The sequence below is a fragment of the Pleurodeles waltl genome, chromosome 4_1, assembly GCF_031143425.1.
Source record: "Pleurodeles waltl isolate 20211129_DDA chromosome 4_1, aPleWal1.hap1.20221129, whole genome shotgun sequence".
Taxonomy (NCBI): Eukaryota; Metazoa; Chordata; class Amphibia; order Caudata; family Salamandridae; genus Pleurodeles; species Pleurodeles waltl.
In genome coordinates this window covers 844474136-844491701 of record NC_090442.1, presented here as the reverse complement: position 1 = coordinate 844491701, position 17566 = coordinate 844474136, and the positions used below count along the sequence as shown (strand labels likewise).

The 17566-nt window shown below is 45.0% G+C and overlaps 1 protein-coding gene across 3 annotated transcripts in view; it reads left to right on the top strand.

The window, feature by feature from the left end:
- Nucleotides 1-15024, top strand: part of FRS2 (fibroblast growth factor receptor substrate 2) — a 289441-nt gene extending 274417 nt beyond the window's left edge. For all 3 annotated transcript variants that reach the window (XM_069229609.1, XM_069229607.1, XM_069229608.1), the window contains one exon: nucleotides 12714-15024. In XM_069229609.1, the coding sequence (XP_069085710.1) occupies nucleotides 12714-13670 (957 nt within the window). In that variant the 3' untranslated portion in view covers nucleotides 13671-15024. The remainder of the gene's footprint in view (nucleotides 1-12713) is intronic.
- The last annotated feature ends 2542 nt before the right edge of the window (nucleotides 15025-17566 follow it).

Here is a 17566-nt window from a genome sequence, read left to right as displayed (position 1 = left end):
TGTGCTATTTCTATAACGCGAACCTTGCCTAAAGGCAACGGAACACTTCATTGAGTTAAAGACATGCATAAAAGCAAGTGATGGAAGTGATAGCTGGTTTGTGGATGGTTAGTACATTGTGACATAGTGCTACTTCAAGAGATGAGTCTTCGACTCTTTCCTGTATTTACAGCCGCATTGGGTTGGTCCGGATGAATGTGGGGGGATGTTCCAGATCCTGGCTATCTAGATGGAAACTGCCAGTCTGATGGTGGCCTGGCTGTAGGTGTACAGAGAGCCAGCAGAGATGGTGAGCTTGTCTTTGAGATAAGTAGGGTTGCTGGTTGTGAAGGCTTTGTAGATGATGCAGCTGGTTTCGAAAATGATGCGGGCCGTCAGGGTGAACCAGTGGAATTCCAGGGGGGATGCCAATTTGGAGTCTGGATAGCCATGGAACAGGGCATTACTACCATCAGGAGAGAAAGTACAGGATGATTGAGTAAAGATGCTCCACATCACCTGCGGTGAGGCAGAGCTGCTTCAGTCAGTAAGGTTTGTCCTGGCTAGAGCTCTTAACCATCAATGAGCGTGCAGTGTTGTGAATTTTCAGTGACACAGCTAGTGGCCCTTCAACATAGGCTATCTTATCTGGGTGGTAGGACAAGTTTGGCGCTTGGTGTGGTACCTGAAACATCGGTCCTGTTCTTTTGATAGCCCATCGAGGCCTTGATATAGGCAGAGAGAGACGTTGAGAACTCTTAGTCTTTTGTGTTTACCTAACCAACCTTTGTGGTTTAATTTATCAGTTGTAATGATTTTTCGAAAAGGTTTTACACACATGCATCCCCTTGGAGCTGATGCATGGCTGTTCCTTGAGTCTCTCTTTACTTTGAACTCTGTATTCTTTTTTTGCATAACATCATTATGCTTTGTGAATGAACCACAGGTGGGATCTGTACATCAACCATACACCACATTTTCCCAGACAAATTGGTGTTCACCTGGCAAGCATTCATCCGAAAGCTGACACCCTTTCACTTTGACCAGTCGATCACTTTGCCAGATTTCCTTTTTTTTTGTTCTTTTTTTTTTTTGCTGTGCCTCATCCCTTGAGGGAAGAGGAGAAACTCCATCACATTGACTCTGAGAGAGCACTTAACTTTTACATTATTCCCACTAAGGAATATGGGGTGGACAGTCCACTCTTTGTGGGATTTCCTGGTGCAAACCAGCATTGGTATGGCTACTATATCTCGTTTTTGGGACCTTATAATTATTTAGCTATGCAGCACATCAAACATTTTTCAGACATATATTGTGTTTCTTCATTCTTTCATACACTTGGCATTAGACTGTAATGGTCAGTGCATCCCCTGGAGACCACCACTATAAAAATAGCATTCGGAAGAAACATGGTCATGTAACCATATAGTCAGCCTCTAGAGGGCATACCTGCTTGAAGAGAAGGGCAGTGAGCATTGCAGTGTAACCATATATTCAGCCACTCGAGGGCATGGCACATTACACATTTTCAGGCCTACCAGGCCTGGTAGAATATTATTACAAACAAGACCCTTAGGACACAAACTACTCCCAGCTGTAGAGTAAAAGCTCCAACCATGAGAGAGCTTAAAAAGACATTGAATGGTGGGAGAGGTTATGATTTTGGGCCACCGCCCCTAGCGTGGGAGCCCAGAGGCTGGACAGAAAGAGTACGCTGTGCTGAGCGTTTTGGTGGTGGTCCTATATTTCAAAGGACCACCATAGGCTGAGTTATGGGCAAAAATGTGTTATAAAAGGAATGCCCCGCAAAGCATTATGGGGTGACTTTCCAGAGTTCAGTGAAGTATCTGCTCTTGTGCTGTGCCGCTGAGAGCTGCATTGAGGGTTTCCCTTTTTGTTTTTTCTATTTTAAAGGTGCCAGTTGGTATAGTTTTCAACTGCTAAACTTGGGAAGAATTTAGGAATGGGGCTGCAAATTTAACCAGTACTCATGTAAAGCACTCCAACCTGCCGCTTGAGTTTGCGCTATATAAATAAATGAATAAAAAAGAATCCCTCTCCAGCTTGTAGCCTTTGTTGGGTGCAGACACCGCAAAGAAACTGAGATGCCAGAGGAAGGAACGACATACCGCCACAAGCGCAAAATGGAGAGGCAAAAGAAAAAACTAGTGTGCGGACGCGAAGGTATATGGCTGATCATGCAATAATCACTGTAACAGGGTCAGTCCCCAGGGCGAGAACAAAACCGCCTCAAGGCAGGACAAACCTAAAACATTTACCTAACAAACCAAAGGCATTTTGAAAGACCAAGGAATGAATGAAAGTGATGGGCATGGTGAAAGCCCATAAAAGTAGATTACTGCATGTTGAGAGAGAGAGCGCGCATGGGTGCTGCCTAGGCTCAGCCTAAAAATGGCAATGTAGTACATAATATTAAATTTTCAATGCGTCTAGTCCTCTGCTTCAAAATCATCTATGTATTGACCAAAAAGCTGCCCTAGAAGGCCTGCAGGCCCATTCCAGCAGAGCTAAGGCCACTACAATGACTTTGGTAAGAGGTACATGTTGTAGATAGGTCAGGCTGCAAGGTGGATGTGGGTGCATATGCTGATGAAATGCTATTGCCTTCACCACCAGATCTGGACAGGAGTTCCCTTAACATGCTCTATTCTGCAGGACATCTTGGTCTGAATCCATTCACCATGCCTTTCACCTCCGAGAAGCACTTCTATAGTGTCTCTTTCATAGATGATGAAATTGGATTTAGAAGTACCCATCAGAAGAATAAGTAACTATGAGTAATTCTCTTTATGATGCATAATCTATCTAACTGCCGTTTCCTGACTGCCTTCGCACATCCCTGTTCTGTGGAATAGCCTCATTGATTTTTTTTTTTAAGTGTTTCCAGGTTAGAGATCAGCTTACCGTCACCCACAGTTTGTCTGTGCTACGCATCTTAGGGCACGATAGGAGAAAGATAAAAAAACGTATATCAGGATACAGGCATGATGCTTTGATATAGCTTTGCTTCCTCACTTCTGGGGCGGTACAGAGCCATGTGGTGCCACGTACTAGCACACGGAAGTATTGTTGAAGAATTAGCTATATCCAGTCTAGAAGCAAGGGATATTCCAAAAATGAGTCTGCGGTTTGCTAGGAGTATCCGGTAGAAAGAGTGTTACTGAAGGTAAGTAATTTGTTCTTTTGGGACCCACAGATATCAGCCCCACACATCCTTCAGAACCTGCTAGAGGTCATGGCATCTTCAATGTGGCTGTCAAGAATCCATGTATTCCTTCACTGGGTGGTTGGGTGATGACGGCGCAGTCCCCTCCACTGGTCAAGAACCATCTCCATTGGATGATGACTCACCTCCTCGTCCTGTGCTTTACCGTCAATGTCCAGAAGTCTCACCTCACTCCCAGAGATAAACTGAACATTATCGGAGAAGTGCTCCACAAAACCATTATGAAGGCTTTTCCCCTTTATCATCATCAGATTTCCAGTATGTAGTTGACAATTCTGATGTGTATGACTCGAGCTTGGATCCCCTGTCTGCATTTCTTATGCTCACTTTCTGGGTCACATGGCATTGAGCAACGTATTCGTGCTTCACATTAGGCGATGGATGAGAGCCCTCCTTTGGTGTCTGCTGCAGCAATGGCTGCAACACTGCCTCTGCAGTGTTTTGTATTGGGTGTGGCTCTTCCAGTCTGGTGGATGGACCCCTCCAATCTCCTGAAGGTTTGCCACTCGGCCCTCTGCAGGCTTAGACTACCGTGGTCATGGGTGCCTACTCTCTGAGCTTGGGTGCTCATCTGGCAGAAATGAAAGTGACAGGCCTTTTGACCATCATAGTAGTGCTTGGACATAAAAATGCTTGTGCTGTGAGCTTTCCATCTTGACCCTACAGCCTTTCTGTCTTCCTTTTCCAGGGGCAACATCCAGATTCTGTTATAGTACATCACTACAGTCTGCTGTGTTAACAGTCTGGGTGGTGTGGGGTTTTGGACCCTATATCTGGAGGCAATTTACCTGCGCTCATTGGTGCAATGATGGAGAGTCTTCCTAATAACAGGTCACCTCAAAGGCACATTCAGTGTGAAAGTTGAGACCCCTCAGTCTTCTTTCTCTGGGGGACTGTGAGTTGGAGATGCACCACGAAGTACCAAAGGCAATTTTCTCTAGATTGGACTGTCATTGGTACATTTTTGCCACAGCCCCAAGAGTAAGAGCGCTCAGTTTTGTGCTATACACGTCCCTCAGGGAGGTTGCCTGATGAATGCCTGTAGGTTTCATGGCCTGTTGATCTTGCATTTGTTCATAGTTCTGTTTCCGAATGTTTTTGACTCTCCACCTGTGACTCAGAGCAGATCTGCTCCCATAAACAGGATGACCAGATCCTCCACTTCGACTGCAGAGTGTGGAAATTGAGGATGCCAGCAAGAATCCTTCCTGATGTGGTCGCAGAGATCATCTCGGCACTCAGGAAGCCTGCTACCATAGCAGTCAATACAGGCGCTGGGAACAGATTTGTGCAATGAAGCCAATATGAAGGCATTAATATCTTGCCTACTGTACGTCTTGAGGTTTGCCTTGTCCCTTGCACAGCAGAGTATGTTTGTGACTACATTAAAAGGTACCTGGTAGCTGTCTGCATTTGTGCTTTCCTGACCAACCATCCTGGTTTAAATCATCACAAGTGGTGAGTTTTATGAAAGGTTTTCTTTACCTGTTCCCTCCCACTGGTGTATTTTTCCTGAGAAGGGTTTGAGCCTTGATAAAACCTTCTTGGTTGCTTTTCCGTTCAAGCGGATGCCCAATTGGTTGGTTCGACTTCTCACTCTAAAAACAGTTATGTCAGTGATGTACTGCTGCTCCACGGTCAGAAAACATTAGTCCCTTTCAGCTTTTCTGCCATTTGTGGTTGTCTACATACACTTGTCTAGCCCTCTTAGCCAAATTAATTTGTCTTTCATGTGAACTAGTCTATGACCCTTCTATCTTTCTTGATTCCTCTGCATACAACCCAGGAGGAGGGACATCTCTATTTGGTAGATCCATGGGTGCGATGTCCGGGTACATCGACCGCATGCATCTGTTGATGGCCAGATTTTTTGTGGGCCTTGCTGGAGCTAAAAGAGCAGAGATTGTGACCAAACTCAGCTTTCAGTTGGGTCATCCCCTGTATCAAGAGCTGCTAGGCCCTGGCAAAGAATGATCCTCTGAAGGGCATTTTTGCTGTTTACACCCTGGCCCATTACTGCATCCATGCCTCCTACCAGGAGCAACCCAGTTGCCAACAACCGGTTTGTTGCTACGCAGCCATCCTTGCAGACTTGCAAAGCACTACTGCTTCACATTTGTGACACTCATTGACAGGAGCTCTTTCCAAGCTGTTATATGATTTCCTTTTTGAACCAGCATTACTCAGCCTTACCTACCAAGGTGGTACTGTTTTGGGACCTCAAATATAAGTTGAATCTGCTGCAAGATGCATACATAAGAAAAGAAAAACTTCACCTTTGGACTCTATCTGGTGGATACATCCTATTCCTACAGGTTACTCAGCACCCTACCTCCTCCCAGTTAAGCTAGTGCTGTGATTAATATGACCTCAGGGTATGCAAGCATGTAATATGCTGTATTTGTTCCTGTGATGGCGCTCAGTTTCTTTCTGTGGGACATGGGAAAATAACTGAAACTCACCCTTGCATGCTCGTTGCCATTTAACATACTTTGATGTGTCCAGATGACGAGTTGCTGCTTGGGCAGTATCGAGCCACCTAGTGGCGCTGGAAAGTCGTTGGTGGAGGAAAAGTTTTTCAGACCAGTCTGAGACCTGAAAGTCATATTTATATTATTGTTTTAACAAATTTTTATTGAATTTTGCAAATTTCAACACTGCACAAAGGCATAATAGGAGAAGAGGTTTCCAATTTCAGACCCTTCTCACAGTACAACTCTGCACAATAGTGTGATACCCATAGACAAGATTGGGATGATAGACTATCCTGGTGATGGAGACAGGAGAAAGGTTAACTAGTAATTTGTCTCCAGGACTGGACAGCAAGCCAGTACGTACTGAGAGGAATTCAAGTCACTCATACAAATTGAGATCCCAATCAAACTGGAGAAATAAGTATAGAGTGAAACATACTTAACTATTAGGCTAGGAAGACATTTTGAAATTACGTAAAGGAACTAGCTTGAAATAAACAGGGTAGCACAGAATGATGGCCTAGAGGGTTGTGAGGAGCAAGTATGCATGCTTTACAGTAGTTTTATAGCAGGAGGTTGGTGGCTGTAAGCAATTGAGACTTATAGAAGGGGAAGCATTGAAGTGGGGGACCACAAGGGTCCTAGGAAGCATAGTAGAAAGGGAAGTAATCAGGGTATTTATGCTTCATCAGTCGGAGCAGTGTGAGGGGCATCCAAAGCGCATTCCAGTTGGATGGGGTGACTGCATAGGCCATTGGCTTGCTCCCTGGGAAGGGCCATGCACTCAACCTATGTCCAGAGAAGTAAGTCTGAACTCTCTTTCTCTTGGGATGTTCCCTGGGGAGATTTCAATTTTTTGCCAGTGGCACGTTTTGTCAACAAGCGAGCCAGGTCTGGGAAGTGTGCTGCAGTATATGCATGTTTAAGGCACTTTGAGATTCCCGGCGTACAGAACTCTAGTTCTGTAAGATCAGTTAGCTCAGCTATTCAGATGAGAGCTCCAGAAGGAATACAGTGAGATGCATATGGTAGAAATCAGCATCATCTGTCCACAACGGATGCAGGCTGAATTGGCATCAGGAAAGAGATTGTTAATTTTAGTATAAGGGAGATAGGCTTTATGCAGAATAAAGAACTGCATTAGTTTAAAGCAGACATTGTGCAACACTGTGTGGATATTCTAAGGCCCTGGACTACTTCTCATCATGTAGTACCCTGTAGAAGTCCAGATTCCAGGAGTCTCGTAGCAGTTGTTGGACATGGGCCAGAAAGGCCCTATAGAGCCAAATGACAGTTTGACACCCACTACCTAAAATGTATAAGGTTTTACCAGGGAATGGGTCTCTGATTCAGGATCTGTGATCTCCCAGCTAAAGCAAAGCGAATGTAGTCGAGAGCTATATATTAGAAACTGACCCTCATGTAGTCCAGTTGGCTCTACAAGAGAGGAAGGTGAGAAGCTGACAGTCTAGTAAAAGGGCACATAGAGTTGTAATGTCAGCCTTTTACCTGAAGGTTGTCCTTGCTGGGTGAATAGTCAACCAATCATCTTCACAAGACTTAAGATCTCTATCTACAGCTTTACAGCCGCAATGGTGGTATGAATGCTAAACCCACGAGTCACCACTTTGAAGGTGTCCCACTACACTAATGGGGAAGAGGCCATGCCTTAAAATAAGATTGGATATGATCTCTGGTGTTTGCCCAGAAAGCAGTATCTTAGAGGAAGGCCTGTTGTAGGTGCCAGGTGGATCTAAGAGAAGGAGTTTTCCCCAATGGAGCTAGAGAAGCAGGCGAGTTGTGGTCTGAGAGGCCTCTAGCTAGATAGTTATGGGAGGAGAAGTGTGACAAAGAAAATCCGAGCAGGCTATTCTATCAAAAGCGATATAGGCGATGCTGGGGGTCCTGGTGGTGCCAGATGTCTTTGAAAGGCACCAATGAGTGAGCCATTCAGAGAGTACCCGGGCTTTGAGAAAGGTTGGTGCATAGGTGACTGTCTTAGTATGGAGTACACGGTTTCCGCTGAGTATCCACAGGATGTGAGCTGAGGTGTAGAGCAACTTGGAGAGTTGTTGAAGAAAGAGGGATTAATTGGTAGTAGGGGTATAGATACTAGTTAGCACAAGGAGGCTGCTGTCAGTGAGGATGTGGATAACATAGCTGCCTGCCTTATCAGTAAGTTGTGAGAACAACAAACTACACCTCCGTTTTTAACCATATGAGATTCGCCCTAGCGTAGGCTAAATAGTTGATAGCAAGTAATTGGACTCCATCTTTTCTTAAGACAAATTTCTTCCCACCCCCTCCTATATATGGGATTCTTGAACGAGGGAGATTTGCACTCCACACCTTTTTAAAGGTAGGAGTGACCCTAGTGAGGCTTGGATGATGTATGCATTCCCCTAATGTTCAGTGTCATGGAGGAATAGAGGTGTTGGTTGTATCTCAGCATTGTAATTGTAGAGGAGTAAAACATTTCAGGCAAACCCCATTGGTCCACTGTGAGGAATGCAAGTCATGGGAGCAAGCTATAGCCCAAATAAGAGGGGGGCAGCCTATAAACCATAGTAAAACAGCAATTGGGGACAAGAGTTCCAATTGGAACAATAATACAAACTGCAGAAAGCATGCCAGCTGCCCAGACCTGTATAGGTAGGTAAAACGCTGCCACCATGGCAGAGGAGGGGTGTGTGAGGGATGATCGGGGTGGATGTGGAGAGGTCCCTGAGCAAGGAAACAAAGCAGAGTCTTTATCAGCCCCCAAAATGACTGACAGTGTAATATAACCTTGTAGTATATTTTGGGTGGAGAATTATCAATCAAGTGAGCAATGGCTCCACATTGGGGGCCGGAGACGTGGGCCTACCCATTGCCAGAAGAAATTTTCCGCAGTTTGGCGCTGACCGTAGGGAGTGGATCAGATTTGCTTCAGTCAAACAAGGAGTGGGTGTCTTCAATAGAGTGCTCTAAAGACATAGCCAAGAGCAGATGAGAGAAAGATCAGAAAATGTCTGCTTCTGTCCTGATTGTCTGCGGGGTGGGGGTGGGATGGTGGGGGGGGGGGGCTTACCCTCTGCGGGTGGCCACAACAGCCCCTTGAAAATCGGTTTGGCCAATGTTGTGGGGCATCTTGATGGGAGGAGGTACTCTGTTGATCAAGCCTCCTCTGTTTGCTGGAAGTAGGAATTCTGGTCCTTGATGAATTTGAGTTTGGCGGGAAAGAGTAGGGCGTGTTTGAGGTTCGTTTCCTGCAGCTTGTGCTTAACTTTCGGCAATGATGCATGATGGTGTTGAACCAGCAAGGTATAGTCAGGAAAGATCAACACTCAGCAGTTGTAGAGTTAAAGGCGACCAACTTTTCGGGTGGTTTGCAGGATGACATCTTGGTCTTTGTAATGTAGGAGATTACAAATCTAGCCCCAAAGGAGAGTGATGGGCTGGGACTCAGTGAGCCCTTTCTTAGGAAAAGAAGAGTCAAGTCAGGAGAGGCCATAAATGTTTTTCAACCCTGGTTTCAAGGTAATCTGCTGCAGTGCAGCCTTCCAGTCCTTCTGGTATATCAGCCATACGGATATTGCTGACTCTTAGGAGGCCTTCTACATCCTCTGCACTACCCTTGAGGTATCGGTTCTGCTCGATAGGTCCCATATTTGCTGTTTTTGACCCGATCAAAGAGTTTCTAGTTCTTCTGGAGTATGTTGATGTCCAAAGCATCCTTTTTAGCTTCCAATGATTATTTTGTGGTTTTGATCACTTTCCGAATGATGTCTACTTTATTGGGTTCTGTGGATAGGAGAGTGGAAGGGGCAGCTATCTCAGGGAACACTGGGGTTAGCACTCAGCCTGGAAGACTTAATTCAAACTGTGGTCAGTATTGCTGAAGAGGACAAAAAGTGATGCATCTGGTTGACTGGGATTGACCTCTGAGGGCAGGGGGATCTGCTTACCAGCCACTGGTGTCTCATCGGTGGCCACTAGGCAGTGTTAGCATGAGTAGTCCCACTGTGGTGAAGAATCCAGAAAGGAATAGCCAGCAGCCTTTCAAGTTGTCACCAGAAACCTCCAGGTTGGAATTGCCTAAACAATTGTTCAGAAAAAAAACCTTGGATGAAGAGAGGGATAATTCTCTGCGCCCTCTTGTTTGTGATTCACCCCCAGACTGTGGGTGGCAAAACCAGAATTCCCAGGTCAGTTTGTTAGATAGATGTGTTGAGGGAGACCCAGGCTATAAAGCAGTAGAACTGCTCTGTGTGTGGGGGGGGGGGGGGAGAGAGGAACTCTGAGGTCGGCAGGTGGACCAAGCTGCGCAAGAGGCTGCAGGGAGGAGTGGGCAGCAGATTGACAAGACCTCACCACTTTAGAAGATGCTGCAAAAGGGTTCCCCTGCGACTAAGGGTGCGAGATGTGATCCACATTGGTGCCTCCAAACCCTGGTTCTGACAGGCTTCAGAAGGCTCCAGGTCACGGATCACAACCTCCAACAGAAGCAACGGCCCGGGCCACAGATGAGCTTGGATATCTGGTATTCTGTGGTATTGCCAATTGGCACCAGTACCCCATTACATGCGGATGAGGAAATGCGGGAAACAGCAGCAAGGGCTCGGGGTGAAGAGGCTGTGCAGTACCTCTTGACCCCTGCTTACTCAGGTAGGCTATGGAGAAGGAGTATGACCCAAAGATAACCAGGAATTATCAGGTAGGCTATCGAGGAAGAGGGTGGCCCATGATTAACCTGGATTAAGAGAGCCCTGGCCCCAGAGCACTTTCAGTTCACATCCACAAGGTTCGGCTCCTTGGTCACATCCCTTCTGGAAGGAGTATTTGTAAGGTGAGGAATCTGCAAGAAGATTTATCACCAGAAGTACTGTGACTGAAAGTACTCAAAGCAAATCAGACCTGGATTTATAAAGTGCTGTTAATATCCCATCACGGTATCCAGGCGCTGAGGCTCTTGATGCTTCAGCTGGGTTCAATCAAACAGTCAGGTCTTGAGTGCCTTCCAGAATTCAAGAATAGAGGTGGCAGTCCGGAGGTGAATGGGTAGGTTGTTGCACGGTTTAAGCCGCAAGGTAGGTGAAGGAGTGACCTCCACTGTTTGTTTGGAGGATGCGGGGTGTGCGCAAGAGAAAGGAAGGTAGAGCACTGGTGCCTGGAGCGTTGCTCAAAGTTCAGACGGTGGTTGATGTAGACTGGTCCTTGGTTGTGAAGGGCATTGTGGGTGTGGATCAGCATCTGGAATTTACATTTCTTCTGTTTGGGGAGCCAGTGGAGTTTCTTGAGTTGAGGGGTGATATGAGTCAGTTTGGGGAGGTCGAGGATGAGTCTGGCCGCCGAGTTCTGTATGGGTTGCAGTCTCTTCAGGAGGTGTGTGGTGATTACCGCATGTAGTGCATTGCTGCAGTCCAGGCGGCCAGTGATTAGGGCTTGAGTGACGCTTTGTCTCATGTTGATAGGAAGCCATTTGAAGATTTTGCATAGCATGCCGAAGAGTGAGGAAGCAGGCAAATGAGACTGCTTTGATCTGTTTTTTTCATAGGGAGTTTGCCATCCAAGATGATGTTGAGGTTACGAGGATGGTCTTTGGGGGTGGTTGAGGGTCCTAGTTCCTAGAGCCATCAGGAGTCGGTCCACAGGGAGGGAGTGTTGCCAAAGATCAGCACTTTTGTTTTGTCCGAGTTTCAGGCAGTTTTAAATCTAGTCTGTGACTCTCGTCAAACACCAAGTTGTCTCTCGTGGTTGCGGGGGTCTTCATAGAGTGAGAGGGTGACCTGGGTGTCGTCTGCATAGGATGTGCTGTTTATTTCATGTGCTCTGACAATTTTGTCCAAGGGGGTCATGAAGATGTTGAACAGCGTGGGGTTGAGGGATGAGCCTTGAGTGATGCCACAAAATGTGTTATTGGGCTCCGAGGTGAACGGTGATAGGCAAACTCTGTGTTCGTCCAGTAAGAAAGGAGCCAATGCACTTGAGGGCGTAAATAACTTTTTCTTTGGTTGAACCATATACTCTGTGTAAACCACTCCTTACATATACACCAAAGCCAGGAAACTTTTTCTCACTTAAAACTATCTATGACCTGGTGTCAAGCAGCATTGGCTACTGTGTGTGGTAAGACAGTAGTGCCAGATGGTCTTCAAATCAGCTATTGCAGGATTCTTAACTTACGGCTGTAGGTCTTTATGCATAAACTTAAGGTGGCTTTCTGTGGTTATTTGCAGATGTTAAAATAGTCTAATACAATACTTGAAGGTTTTTAGAGGAGCATGATAGTTAATTCAGTAGTAACAAAATACCCGCTGCATTTGAAAATATCACCACTAACCACAGCCTGCAGGTTTCTCCAAGGTCGAAGAATAGCCACATTGGTATCCAACATATCAGCTTATTTTGTAGTCTTAGACACTGCTCAAGTTTATTTCAGAGATCAATTTATTGAAACAAACGTATGTTGGCAATTGGTACAGGTAATGGTTGAAGAGAAAATCCTTCATAACAGCTACGTTTTGTACTTTAACTTTTCACAAAGTTCATAGCAGGGATGAAAATGACCTTAGCCGAATTTTCACTTGAAGCACTGACAGAGAAATGGCTTTCTAATGTAGATAGCTCGAATCTGGCATGCATCCACCATTTTATACCTATTTTTCACATCTGATTTATAGGATGTAGAGTGTATGTCAGGGGACTTAGGAAATGCTACTCCTTGGGTTCCTTAAACGTTTAGTAAAAGCAGCTACTTCATATGGCACGTCATTTGTGGTATCATAAAATATTGGTTAATTCCTTCTTGACCCGTTTTCATTCCTCTTTGAGTTAATATGGTATAATTAAATTTGAAGTACACTGTAAATTGTATTCAGATCTGTACGTGCAAATTTGTTAATGGTTGTAAAATACTATCCTATGTGAAGACAATTCATAGCCCATGTGGGAATAGGAAGTATTTATCTATTAGTGTAGCTTACGGTTGGTATATAACTTTTTTATGCTTTGTTTCGTTTCATTTTCAGGTGCACACGTATGTTAACACCACGGGTGTGCATGAGGAGCATAACAGCCGAACACCTATAATTCCACCTGTAGAGCAGCGGCCTTCGAATGCGGAGAGCAGCCAGCCGCGAGGGGACCAGATCTGTGTTCCGGACGATGACCCACAAGTTCTCATGGAGGCTGAAGCCGTGAAGTTTGTTTTAGGACCGACTCCTGTTCAGCGCCAACTAATGGAAAAAGAAAAACGAGAGCAACATGGTGGGGATAAAATGGATGGAAGTGCCAGCGGTGCAGTAACTGCTTCCGGCACTGACCTGGACACTGGTTATGACAGTGATGAACGCAAAGAGGCTTCTTCTGGCAGTAAACTTGTTTATGAAAATGTAAATGGGTTACCTGTTCCAGCTGTCAGGAGTCGTCGACTAGCCTCTGCTGGTGTTTCAGAGACACAAAACGTCAACAACTCTGCTCAGAGGAGAACTGCTTTGCTAAATTATGAAAATCTGCCATCTCTACCCCCAGTTTGGGAAGCTCGTAAGCTTAGTAGAGATGAAGAGGACAGCTTAGGACCAAAGACCCCTTCGGTAAATGGGTATCATAGTAATCTGGATCCATTGCATAACTACGTCAACACAGAAAATGTAAATGTACCATTGAGTGCTCACAAAGTGGAATTTTCAAGGCGTAGGGATTGTGCACCTTCAATTTTTAACTTTGATGTCCGGCGTCCGAGTTTAGAACACCGGCAGCTTAACTACATACAGGTAGACTTGGAAGCTGGAAGTGACTCGGACAATCCCCAAACTCCAAAAACGCCTACCACGCCACTCCCTCAAACGCCAACCAGGCGCACAGAGTTGTATGCTGTGATAGACATTGAAAGGACTGCTGCAATGTCAAGCTTACAGAAAGCACTGCCACGAGACGACGGTACTTCTCGAAAAACCAGACACAATAGTACAGACCTGCCAATGTGATCCTGGGTAGCGTACACTAAACTATAAGAGGATCATTGTCATTTGCACCTTGTCACATTTGTTCTGGGTTCGGTTTCGTTTTTAAAATAATGCGATGGCTTCATTCCCGTTCCTAAATCTTTAGCAACTTTTGTAGACAGTTCGGATTTTCCAAAATGTTTTGGTTGTTGGAAGGGAATTAATGTTGAGCAGGTACTCATGAAATAACACTACTTTATCCTACAGTACATATATTTACTATACGTTTTGGCCATTCTCGCAGTGCCTATTTCTTTCACTAAAGCGAGTGACATGCCAGTGTGTTGGCTCTGTGCCTTTCTTTTGCATCTACTCAGTGTTGGCCTTTATATGTTTTTATAAAGCCTCTTGATGTGTACTTTGCGAGCAAATACACCTCAATGACTGCAGTGTCGTTTGCACTTCTAATACATGAGGGTTGACTGTGTGTATTTGGCACGTTTCCTTCTTGCCTTTTACTTCTCCCCCTTGCCGCCCTCGCCATGGTGAGATTTTCCAGACCTCAGACACAGGCCTGCTTCCATGTAAAACATTGGTACTGAAAGACTGAGCAAATTGCAGTTGCTCCTGGATTGGTATGGTTGAAATGTTTTCTACATCCCTCAATAGTGCCCCAGGCAGCAGGGGTGTTGCCCTGTTTGCATTTAGCATCTGATTCTGTTGTAGCATTCTTTGAGCAACGTCTAAAAAAACATGTTCTGCAACATGAACGAAGCTCAGGTGTGAAATTATAAATATGGTTTTCGCATGGAAGCTGTCTGATAGTAACAGCAAAGTAGTAACCAGTGTGCCACAATTGCATTTATTAAATGCAGCAATATACATTTTTTTATAAACTGCAAAATTATTTTCGTGTCTTTACATTTGTATGATAGTGTAACATTATTGTATGTCCTAATTTGCATTAAGATTTGTTTTTATTTTCCCTACTTAAAATCTATAAACATAGAAACATTGTATATATGTAGTTTACTAGAGTTTAATTTTTTTCCATTATAAAAAAAAAAATGACTAAAGGGTGGGAGTACGTTTGCCAAACATATTTTTAAGAGTTTTGACCCTCCCGAATAATTTGTATGATATACATTCCAGGGTACTATATTAAATTTTAAGGAAATGTGACCCTATGCAGAAAAGTGCACCTTTTTTAAAATGGTTTTCAAAACGAAATACTCATCTTTTAATTTAATTTTGGTTTGCTATTTCAGGTATCATATAGCTTTCCAAATGGTCCTTTTGTAAAACACTATTTTGCGTGATATTGACAACATTATCACTTCATTGGTGCCAACATATTTTGTAGCATGCCAATAAAATATTGATTTTTACATTGCAATGGCTCATATAATTGCTTTTATTTGAGTACTGTGTAGGCTGAAGACAGTAACCTTGTGTTTGGTACATAGTCCCATTTTAAGTCTGTCAAGCAGACAGCCCTACTCTGGTTCTCCCACTTTCAACCATTGGCTTTCTTTGGCCAGCCTCTTACAGCCACTGGCCTGAGAAATTGCCAATCACGTCTTGGCTTAGCCCAGTGGAGTATTCATCTCCCACCTAATGCAATTAGTTGTTTGAGTTTATCTTTCTGCCTCCACTTGAGAGCTTGCACTGAAATGCATGAGGGGCAAATACTCAATTAGATTCTTATTATTTTTTCCTCCGTTGGGTCTGGAAGCCACGGAGGAGCTCCTTTTTTTATTTTATTTATTCCTATAACAAAGTGAATTTTTGGGGAAAAAAATCTAACGAATGGATGAAGACCACGAATAATGGATGACCTCGAGAGAGAAGAGGAGCTTTCTCTCCTTCTAATGAGGGACATCCCCTGAACCAACTAAGTGGTCAGGGAATATAGGCAGGTAGAGGACAAGGAAAATAACCCCTTTTAATTATGCCCCAACTGCCACTACAAGTTTGTGCAAAGAGACACCCACGAGGTCTTTAACCTCTGTCTTCCAGAAGACCACTGAAATGAGGGATGCTTGACATTCGTTCTGAAGACCTTGAGGGTACATCAAAGACAAAGGCTTCAGCACTACACCATGGCCATCCATACTTGATAGGTATCACCGAAGCACTTCAGCCTGCCCAGTGATGAAGACCAACATCACGGAAGCCGAAACAGCGCACAGAGAGGGACGCCGAAAAAAAAACAAAGGTCTGCGAGATAATCAAGCCGCCAAAATGCCATGAACCTAAATAATCAGCCACAAAGCTCAAATAGGCAACCTCTGTGCTGAAACAAACATAGACTGATGGTTATCTGAAAGTTGAAAAGGCGCACGGATCCCAATCACTGGATACCATGCAGGCAAAACTCCATGGAATCCTGCAACGGTTCCATCTGTGTGAGCGGGAGCAGAAGAGGGCACAAAACCGTTGATGTAAACATTTGAAAATGCCCAGAAAGAGATATTTGCCAATGTTGAATAGAAAGCACAAGAGGCTGAGAAGCAAAAGAGAAGGCCAGAGCTGAAATGGCAGCGCTCCTCCAAAGAAAAAAAAGGAGTTAGAAGACTCCTTAAGGGAATTTCAGGTCCCACCGAAACTGTCAACAGTCTACTAGGTTGAAGATGACTGGTCTGCCTTGGAGATTTCTGCAACACCAGAGCCCCAGGAAGAAGAACTCGAAGAGGAGATCTACGATCCAGTGGAGTCAGAAGGGGCAGGATGGTTCAAACAATAGTTCTGGGACGGCCTCAACACCGAATCCCCCAAGGAAGGAGTAGACAACTACACTTCGAGGCCTTCACACCAGATGATCTCTCCATATACAACAACCCATTTAGAGGGCTGCAGAGACCTATGGCAAACAGCTGGAGGAAGAAAGGGGAGACTCTTGTTTCCTCCTGGAAACACTAATGCAAGCCAGCAAAGGGAACCTGTATTTGCTTATGTTACCCAGCATACTGGACCACAGGAAGGAGGCGTTCCGAGAACCTGTAACTGCAAAGGCAGGAACGCCAAGGGTTGAGAAGTACAAACTCTGAACCCAGGACCCTAAGTAGATATGGGGAAATGCACTGGCCGATTCATTAAGTCACCACAGCAAGAAGGTGTAATAATGCCCCCTCCTGTACGGGACCACCACTTGAAAGGAGAGCAAAAGGCTCGACAGGGTGGGGAGAAAAAAGAAGAGGGAGGCCGTCACAGTCGGACGAAATGCAGTCCTTTATGCAAAACCTTCCTGATGAGTACAAAAAGAGGGCCAAAACAGTCATGTAAGAGAGGTGGTAGATAGCCAATACATGCCTAAATTCAGCCCAGACAGAAGGCAGATGTACACTGGCACTACACCGAGAAAACATGCATGGTTAAGAGTGTCGGGCGTTAAACCTGAAGTGCAAGCCTCCATAATCAACATGCCTTTCACAGGAGACACCTCGTTAGACCAAGTAGTAGATGAGTCCTTACAACAGATCAAGGACAATAAAACAGTCAAGGCTATGGGGGAGCCCTACGATTCAGAAGTTCTTTCAGAACGGAGGGAGGGGGGGTGGGGAGCACAACCCAAAGGCGCACAGACAGTGGACCTTTCACACAAGGGCAGCAACAGCTACAAGGCAGTTCTCATCAAGCCAGGCAACAGTCCACCAATCACCAGTGGCAACACCCTGCCAGGCAGCCCTTTTCAAGTGCGTGGAAGGGAAAGAGGACATACCCCCCAAGGGGGGGAGGGAGGGGGGGGGAGGAACAGCCAGCATGTGACTTATCCAACAAAAACCCAGGCCCCCACTTAACTCCAGTGCGAGGCAGAATTGGACTTTTCCCAAAACAGTGGGAACAAGTAACAGACAAATGGATTCCAAACTTGATACGTCACTTATACTGCATAGAATTAACCAAATAATCATCCCCAAAATGCAAAAGATTTAGAG